This window comes from Mus caroli, chromosome 12 (genome assembly GCF_900094665.2).
Source record: "Mus caroli chromosome 12, CAROLI_EIJ_v1.1, whole genome shotgun sequence".
NCBI classification, from domain to species: Eukaryota; Metazoa; Chordata; class Mammalia; order Rodentia; family Muridae; genus Mus; species Mus caroli.
In genome coordinates, this window is record NC_034581.1 from 92843337 (window position 1) to 92853694 (window position 10358).

Below are 10358 nucleotides of genomic sequence, written 5' to 3' on the forward strand. Positions count from 1 at the left end.
GTGGGAGAGCACCCTCTTAGAGGCAAAGGGGAGGGGGGATGGGATGGAGGGTTGCAGAGCTGAGACTGGGAAGGGGGACAACATTTGACATGTAAAAAAAAAAAAAAAAAAAAAAAAAAAAAAAAAAAAAAGCAGATAACAAGAACTTGCAACTGAAAACAACCCATAGCTTTTGGGCTGATTTTGGAGTCTGACTGCAAAAGTCTTTCTGAAGCCTTCCAGCTTACTGGAGTCAGAGGTTTAATCAAACACAAAATAAAACTCTTCCACTTTGTGCTTCACGAGCAAATTTGCCTTTGCTAGGGTTAACATCACAACCCTGCTTTCTGACCACAATTATTAGGTGTTTTCTCTAATTTTCTTAGTAATAAATGTTGTTCTAAAAACTTTACGCATGTATATAATGCACTCTTGTTGGTTGTCACCCTCCCAGCCTCTCTTGTCTCCCTCCCTCCCAGCCCTGCTGGCCCTCTAATAATACTCTGCCATCAAAACAAAACAAAACAAAACAAAACAAAACCTCATCCTTAGGACACTAAGAGGCTTTTAAAATGGTGACTTTTGGGTATTTTGTTTGGTTTTTCTTTGTTTTGTTTGATTTTCAGTATAGAATACTCTAAACTTCAGGGCTTGAAGACTCCTCACCAAGACTACCCAGAGAAAGCCCAGTTTGGGAAAAAAGTCCTTAGGCCTTGCATCTGACGCTCACCCCACCAAGGACAACCAAGCCCCAGACAGCCTTATTAGGTGTTGGCTTCTGCCCTATTTCACGATGGAGCTCAGAAGAGACCTTAGTTGGTGGAGGGCTTGGCTAGCATGCAAGTGAGCCAGGTTTCTTACCCCACACTCCCTCCCTGAGGCAGATGTGCTAGCCCATGCCTGCAATCCCAGCACTCCCGGAGTAAAGGTGGGATACTCATGAGTTCCTGGCCAGTCTCCATTGTTAAATGGGGCTGCCTAGATTACATGAGGCTGTGGGTTCGTTTTGTTTTTTTAAAAAGTCGGGAGATACAAGGCACCAGGTGTCCATTCACACACAGATTCTTAGTAATTCTATAATACATGACACATAAGAATGAATGGCTTGTAATAGAACACAAATATTTCACAAAATGTTAAAGGTGTATTTTATTTATTAGTTGTGTTTCTGTAAGCTCACATGTGTGACTTTTCAAGGACAGAAGAAGGCACCAGATCCTCTGTAGCTATTGTTACATGTAGTTGGGAGCTACCTGACAAAAGAGTACAGGAAACCAGTTCCACTCTTTGGGGAAAGCAGCGAGCACTCTTAACCACTGAGCCATCTCTCCAACCCTAACACAAATTTTGAAATCAAAATAAAAGTTAAACACATGCACTTACCAAAGATCCCTTTAGAGTGAATGTAGCCAGCTGATGTGAGACATTATAATATGGTAGATATGGCCGTATACACATAGAATGTTGATGACTCTGAGGAGAAAGAGTCATGTGAGTTATCCAAACAATATACAAGCTATTTTATATAAATAATCAATAAATAATCAATGTATAAAGCATAAATAATCAATGCCTGAAAAGTAGCAGGGATAGCAAACATTTATAGCAAATATGAAGTTATTTCAGTTTATAAAAAATAAATTGCTAATATAACTTTAATGAATGTATACTGTGTGGGCCTAGACAAAGCTTAGAATAAGGAAATGACCTAAATGGTAACTTAAATACATAGAAATAGATCCAAAGAACCATAGCCATAAATAAAATAAATGTAACATGATATAAACATATACTGTTCTCATTTCTTCTCACGGATCTTTTTAAAAATTACACATAAAGTAATAACTTCACAGCATCCTATTATCTTTCTGTTGGAGGTGTGGCATGTACAATAAAATGGGAAATTTTACACACAAAAAAATGGCAAAAGAACAGCATTCCTTCATTGCTCCAGGATCCAATCAGTTTATATATGAGGTGGTCCTGAGGCAGGAAGGGATGTCTGGTAAATTCTGAAACCACTGCTGAGAGATGACTCTTGAAGGTGGAGCAGGAAGGTCATTAAAGGTCATTAAAGGACCAGAAAGCAGCATCAGAAAGCACTCACTAAATGTCAAATAAAATGGCAGAGGAGGACGCCAGACAGAAACATCACGAATTGTAGAAAACATAGATCACAAGGCAAGAATAAACCAAACCATAGCAAACTCACGCTCATTTAACAGTCCAACCAAAATGCCAGACAAGGCAAAAGGAAAGCTAGACCTGACCATGAGCCAGTGAAAGAGGACATGCATTACAGGAAATGAAAACCTACAGGCTGAAGCAAGGGTGGCAGGGGTGAGGGACCGAATACCAACAGAAGGCACAGAAAAGTAGCAATGACAAATAATAGGAAAGAAAACTGATTTTAAAACAAAAGGAAAAATATAAACAGAGAGAAAGTTTAATGTCAGAAGTCAATACATTAAAATACTAGAAATAAAAACAAAATCTGAAAATGCCCCAGGGAAGGGCGATCCTAAGGGGGTGAGGCAGGTGGAGAAACACCCTCTCAGAAGCAAAGGGGAGGGGAGACCAGGAAGGAAGGGGGCAACTTTTGGAATGTAAAGAAAATAATAATAATAATAATAATAATAATAATAATAATACAGAAAACCTAACAGAACAAGGGGAAAGAAGAGAGACAATTCTGCAGTAGTGGAGATTTTACTTGTTGAGATTTTTCAGGCAGAACAGGAAATTAACAGAGACTCTGATCTGAGAAACAACCACATGGGATTCCACAGGCAACAAAGCAGCTATTCTTCCAGGGCAGTTCTCAGTGTAGCCCACAGCGCGGCATTGACCGCAGTCCTCTCGGAGGGACACCAGGAAGTATGCTCTCCAATCATAATGGGACGAGATAAAGCATCAATAACAACAGGTGCAAAATTCACAGAAATACAAATATAAAATGACCTTGCCACAAAGCAATTGAGAAAGAAATCACAAGGACAATAAAAAACAAACTTTGTGGTCAAAATATTAAAACAAAACCTAAGACAGATAAACTACACTAAAGTACCACATATAGAGGACGTGAAGGCTATCAGTGCCTATATTTTTAAGTGTTTCAAAAAAAAATAACTGGCCTTCTACTTTAAGAAGCTAGACAGTTTTCAAAAGAGCAAACCAAAGCCATAGCACAAACAGGATGACAATAAATACTACTGTGAAATACTGAAGTACAGAAAACAAACCAAACAGCACTATCCCCTTAGAAAGCCAAACCTTCAGAAGACCAGGAAGGAGGAGGCATGACTCAGTAACTGAAGAGAATGGAAGAGGAGAACCCTGCCAGCCCTAAGCAACTAAAGCGGGATTACAGGAGGGGTTCCGTGCTCGACCACACAGATCAGAAAATCAAAATGATAGATACACAAAATTCCAAAGCTTCCGAAAAAGTTATAGCACCCGACTACACCTACAGTCAGTAAAAGGATCCTTAAGCTAAAACTCTCATGAAGGAAATAACAGACTGGGTTCAGCTCTCTGTCAAAAGAAGGAAGAAGGAAGAATGATGCGACTGATCGGGCAGAGTGAAACACCTCAACTGACAGCCACACCCACTCCTGACTCCAAGGAGTTCCTCCGTCGGCACTACTCCCCTTGCCCCCTTCCCAGGACCCTCACCGCACTGAGGCTGGACCTCACTCGCCAGCTAGACATACACACAAATGGAGGAAGTGGACCAAACGCCAAGCACCTCAAGAAATAACAGGATCAGAAACTTACATGTAAGACTTAAAACTGTAACAATACCCTCACACACCAAAAAAAAAAAGCATCTACACTTCAAATCTGCATGACCTTGGATTAGTCAATGGTTTCTTATGTCTGATATACTAAGTGTGCAGAAAAATAAAAACATCCTGAATGTGAACTTCACACATATTTAGAGCTTTTTTACTTCAAAGAATGCCAAAGAATGAAAGAGAGAAGTTGGGCATATTCTACAGCATTGGGAGGATGATCTAGCAGGATTATGAACTTAGGATCAGCCTGACCTATCCTATAAGGATGGGAGCAAATATACAATAGCTGCATGGCGTCGTAGTTTCTACAACCCCTCTTTAAGCTCTGGGAGGACTGCGCTACCAGCCACTGCCCTGGTTCCCTTGGACCTGTGGATGAAAGACACACGCATGTGCATGCACGCACACACATAAGCTTATTTTTAATATGTATTTTAACTCAATGGCCAGGCACTTCTAAGCCTCCAGAGGCTAACGTGCCCTCACCTTCACTCCCAGCTCAGGACTCTAAATCTGCCCTCAGCTTTGTTGTGTTTCTATCCTCTCACCTGCTACCCCAGGCCCAGTCAGGGAAGCGGCCAATGGCCACTCCACCCGAGATCTTACATGGCTAGTGGCTCTCTCTCTCCAAAACAGTAGTTTATTTTCTTTCCCACTCCATTGTCTCCTACCCTGCCTGAGGGAACCTGGAAGTTCTGCCTCTTCTGCCCCGCCACTAACCCGTAGCATCTTTATTGATCAATCAAGAACCAATGGGGGAACAGGAACAATTCACATGCAGCTTCCAGATCAAAGCATCAGTACCACTTCCTACATCTCACCTTTTTTGTCCAATTAGAAAAAAAAACAACAAAAAAACTCTTTTCTCAGCCATAAATTGAAAAAAACTATAACAATCATGTAAATTACAAAGTATGATATACAATTAACATCTAGTCCATCATATTTGTCAATTGATAAAGTACTCTACTATCATTTCTAACTTAAAGAGTTATAATTTTAGATTTTAGCTTGTAACATTACCTAAAAGCTGTCTTTTATTTCAGTGCCTCTCTCTCAATGTAAACAACTTGAGTTTGATTATGAGACTATAACTCATCTTTAACCACGTTAGAAATCTGAGAACAAATTAAATATTGTCTGAGTATGTAGGAAGTACCAAACATAGCTTTTAAAACGTAAACAATTACAGAGACAGCTGACTATCTGAATGGCCTTTAATGTTTTATAAGGTTGGATTATTTGTCTTTAGCCTTGTGGCCTAGAACCATCTAGCAGACTTTTTATGAAGTAGGAAATATCAAGGACTGCCTTACCCTGTCTTGGCAGAGCTTAGTAGTCAACTATCTTACCTCTGTTTGTCCTTTTTGGACAGAATATTGTCTATGAACTGCTTATGAAGCCTTATAAACTGCTGGTAGCAAGGAAAAATAGTACCAGCAACTGACAGCTCTTCACATTAGTTACTGTTTAACTTGGCAGCCCCATTCCTACTTATAAACACAAAGGAACTGACATGTTCACCAGTTATCCCAATATACTGTAGAGAAAATATCATGTGTATTACATGTATTCATCACCTGTCAATTTAAAAAAAAAATCTATGGCCTATAGAGAAGGGTAGAATAGAAGGTAGGACATCCAATAGATAGAAAGAATTGTGGGATAGAGCTAGGCAGGAGATCCTCCTAGGAAGGTGTGAGGAGACAGACACATGGTACCTGAGCACAGGTAACCAGCCACGTGGCAGGATGTAGATTAGAATAAGTGAGATAATTTAAGTTATGATCTAATAAGAGAAAAGCCTTGCAATATGCCCAAGGTATTTATAAATATATTTTGAGTCTGAGTCTTATTTTGGGGCTGGTCAGAAGAGCCAGTCATTACTTTACACCAATATATCTTTAAAAAGAAAGATGTCTTAAAACAACAGAAGTAGCAAGGTAACCACCAGCCTTCTCCAACCTTTCTCCCTGGGAGGCAGTCATAAGACTCTTGGAGGCATGCCCTCCTATGCCCAGAAGAACACAAGATCCTTCTGTTAAAGACAAAGTTCCTGGTGAAGTATGAGATGCCCACTAAGTGAGTCTCAACAACGGACAATTACCATAGTTTCAATGATGATGGTGAGGTTTCCCAAGCCATCAGTCAGAGCGACATAACTTCCTCCTTTCTCTAGATGGCCCACTGTCTTCAGGTAATACCAGCCTGGTTGAGTAAACTGGGTTGTGTGAGCTACAGAAAAGAAGAAAAGAATGTGAATGAGACAACGTTAAAAGAAAATAGCTGTCTACCAATTTCAGTCTGATTGATTCTACGCAGCTAAAGTCTATTTTAAGAAAGTATTTCCCAAGTTTAAGCTTCCATTTTAAATATTTCAGCTGTAAAGTATATCTGCAGGAAGACTTTCTGAATGACTGGAGAAAATTAGTGAACCTGGGAATACAAGCGTATTAATTATGCACTCCTTTTCCCAAAATGCAAAATAGAGTGACTCTTCCCAACCCTTGCCCACTTACTCCATTCGTCTTCCCAACCCTTGCCCACTTACTCCATTTGTCTTCCCAACCCTTGCCCACTCATCACTACTCAGTCCATCCTAACAGAACAAAGAAAATAATTAAATAAAAAAATTTTAAGCAAATAAATGTACCTCAGAACTACTTTATGGCCTCAAATTGATTTCTAAGTACATATGTATATATATTTCCCAACTTCCCAGAGTCACAAACTTAGAAGAGCGTTACTTCAGCAAAGTGAGTAGAAGAATTCCAACAACCAACAGGTGATCCAGTCAACACAGAAGCCTTACCTAATTTTTCCACTATTTTGAAAAGGTACGTAAGGAATTTAGAGTAATGCCATGATTACAAATCTGAGAATAACACAAATCTATAGATGATAATTATCAAAATATGGGCTTAAAATTGAACCAAGTGGACTTAGATTTATCTTCGTTTGAAGAAATTGGTTTTAATGAAAGACGGTATAATTTTGAAGCAAAATAATGTTAAATATCTTACTAAGATGTTAAAGAAAAAGTCTGCTATTGTTATTTAATCTTATTTATAGGGTTATTAGCTATTAATATGGTTATACTCCGTGTGTATATACGTGTGTGTGTGTGTGTGTGTGTGTGTGTGTGTGTGTGTGTGTGTGTATGATAGCCATAATCATATCATCTTCTAAAATGCATATGTTCAAATGTTTAATACATTTGGGAACCAATTATTTCACATAATACATGTATTCTTTTTGATTAATCAATGACAAAATTAGTTATTAATTTTTACTGGTAATATTATACACTAACTTTAGTACAATCAATAAAATGGAACTGACATAAAAGAATAATCCCAAAACTTCTAGACACACTGAGCTGAATATAAGTATACTTATTCCATCTCTATTTTCAAGCTGTGGGATCACATACTTGAGCGATCACTTTTGTCTCCATCACTGGACATCCGCAAGCCCTGGGCTGCTTGCCTTTCTTTCCCCTTACTACGCCCCACCCCACCCCCGGCTTTTTTTGGGGGGGGGTTTCCCATGTAATCAGCATTTTTAAAAAATTAGGTATTTTCTTTATGTACATTTCAAATGTTATCCCCTTTCCTAGATTCCCCTCCAAAAATTCCCTATGCCCTCCTCCATACCCCTGCTCACCAACCCACCCACTCCAGCTTCCTGGCCCTGGCATTCCCCTATACTGGGGCATAGAACCTTCACAGAACCAAAGGCCTCTCTTCCCATTGATGACCAACTAGGCCATCCTCTGCTACATATGCAGCTGGAGGCATGAGTCTCATCATGTGTACTCTTTGGTTGGTGGTTTAGTCCCTAGGAGCTCTGGGGGTATTGGTTGGTTTATATTGTTGTTCCTCCTATAGAGCTACAAACCCCTTCAGCTCCTTGGGTACTTTCTCTAGCTCCTTCATTGGGGACCCTGTGCTCCACATGGCTGTGAGCATCCACTTCTGTATTAGTCAGGCACTGGTAGAGCCTCTCAGGAGACAGCTAGATCAGGCTCCTGTCAGCAAGCTCTTGTTGGCATCCACAGTAGTGTCTGGGTTTGGTGGTTATTTATGGGATGGATCCCAGGTGGGGCAGTCTCTGGATGGCCTTTCCTTCAGTCTCTGCTCTGAACTTTGTCTCTGTAACTCCTTCCATGGGTATTTTGATCCCCCTTCTAAGAAGGATCAAAGTAGCCACACTTTGTTCTTCCTTCATCTTGAGCTTCATGTGTTTTGCAAATTGTATCTTGNGTATTCTGAGCTTCTGGGCTAATATCCACTTATCAGTGAGTGTATATCATGTGTGTTCTTTTGTGATTTGATACCTCACCTAGAATGATATCCTCCAGATCCATCCATTTGCCTAAGAATTTCATAAATTCATTGTTTTTAATAGCTGTGTAGTACTCTGTTGTGTAAACATACCACATTTTCTGTATCCATTCCTCTGTTGAGGGACATCTGGGTTCTTTCCAGCTTCTGGCTATTATAAATAAGGCTGCTATGAACATAGTAGAGATTGTGTCCTTATTACAACTTGGAGCATCTTCTGGGTATATGCCCAGGAGAGGTATTGCTGGATCTTCTGGTAGTACTATATCCAATTATCTGAGAAACTCCCAAACTGATTTCCACAGTGATTATAGCAGTTTGCAATCCCACCAGCACCTCTTTCTCCACATCCTCACCAGCACCTGCTGTCACCTTAGTTTTGTATCATAACCATTCTGACTGGTGTGAGGTGGAATCTCAGGGTTGTTTTGATTTGCATTTCCCTGATGACTAAGGATGTTGAACATTTCTTTAGGTGCTTCTCAGCCATTCGCTATTCCCCAGTTGAGAATTCTTTGTTTAGCTCTGTAGCCCATTTTTTAATAGGGTTATTTGGTTTTCTGGAGTCTAACTTCTTGAGTATTTTGTATATATTGAATATTAGCCCTCTATCAGATTTAGGATTGGTAAAAATCCTTTCCCAATCTGTTGGTGGCCTTTTTGTCTTATTGACAGTGTCCTTTGCCTTACAGAAGTTTGCAGTTTTATAAGGTACGATTTGTCAATTCTTAATCTTACAGCACAAACCATTGGTTTTCCGTTCAGGAACTTTTGCCCTGTGCCCATATCTTTGAGGCTCTTCCCCACTTTCTCCTCTATAAGTTTCAGTGTCTCTGGTTTTATGTAGTTCCTTGGTCCACTTAGACTTGAGCTTTGTACAAGGAGATAAGAATGGATCAATTTGCATTCTTCTACATGATAACCACCAGTTGAGCCAGCACCATTTCTTGAAAGTGCTGTCTTTTTTCCACTGGATGGTTTTAGCTCCTTTCCTGCTTGTGGACGTTGTACATCGTGGTGCGCACTAGGCTCCGCACCACGATGTACAACGTCCACAAGCAGGAGATCTTCAATTTCTTCAGAGACTTGAAGTTCCTATCATACAGATCTTTCACTTCCTTAGTTAGAGTCACACCAAGGTACTTTATATTATTTCTGACTATTGTGAAAAGTGAAAGAAATTCCCTAATTTCTTTCTCAGCCTGTTTATCCTTTGTGTACAGAAAGGCCACTGATTTGTTTGAGTTAATTTTATATCCAGCAACTTCACTGAAGTTGTTTATCAGATTTAGGAGTTCTCTGGTGGAATTTTTGGGGTCACTTATGTATACTATCATATCATCTGCAAATAGTGATATTTGATTTCTTCCTTTCCAATCTGTATCCTTTTGATCTCTTTTTGTTGTCTAATTGCTCTGGCTAGAACTTCAAGTACTATATTGAATAGGTAGGGAGAGAGTGGGTAGCCTTGTCTAGTCCCTGATTTCAGTGGGACTGCTTCAAGTTTCTCTCCATTTAGTTTGATGTTGGCTACTGGTTTGCTGTATGTGGTATTTAGGTATGGGCCTTGAATTCCTGATCTTTCCAAGACTTTTATCTTGAACGGTCTTACCCCCTTTCTTAAGGACCTAGTCTTAGAATAATAAAGTACAAAATACAGAAAGCAATCAGGTTACCAAAAATAATAATATAAAACACAGGCAGAACTCCCTTAAAATAGTCACACTCTTTAAGCACAGACAGTTTGTACAACCTCCTTTGGTGCTTTCTGCTTTGTCTCTTTAAAAGAATTTGTGTAGAAAGAGAGAGAATCTAGACATCCATACCTGATACCCAGATAGGAGATGCTACGACATAATGTCCACTCCATGGCTCCTGGGCCGTCATCAACCCACTTCGTCCATAAGGCAATTCTTCATAGTAACTAGCCACCAAATTCCAAGCAATTGTGCTAAAACATTAGTTTGATTTAAAAAAAAAAAAAGGAAAAGAAAAGAAAGAAACACCAACACTATGTATTAAAAACATAAATTATATCTAAAAGACTGAAGTAAAAGTATCCTTCATAATTATATATAAGCAAATGAAGATTAACTTAAGTACACCAAACAAAATATATGTTGCCTCAGTTCACTCTGATTTTTAAAAATTCCAGTTCATTGTTCATCCAAACGTTTTAATAGTTAATCAGAGAATTAGCTCTCTCTCTCTCTCTCTCTCTCTCTCTCTCTCTCTC

The 10358-nt window shown here is 39.4% G+C and overlaps 1 protein-coding gene across 2 annotated transcripts in view; it reads right to left on the reverse strand.

The window, feature by feature from the left end:
- Galc (galactosylceramidase) overlaps positions 1–10358 on the reverse strand; it is a 61018-nt gene that overhangs the window by 16535 nt on the left and 34125 nt on the right. For both annotated transcript variants that reach the window (XM_021179239.1, XM_021179238.2), the window contains 3 exons: positions 9949–10073; positions 5884–6011; positions 1363–1452 (listed from right to left, as the gene is read on the reverse strand). In XM_021179239.1, coding sequence (XP_021034898.1) covers positions 1363–1452; positions 5884–6011; positions 9949–10073 — 343 coding nt within the window. The remainder of the gene's footprint in view (positions 1–1362; positions 1453–5883; positions 6012–9948; positions 10074–10358) is intronic.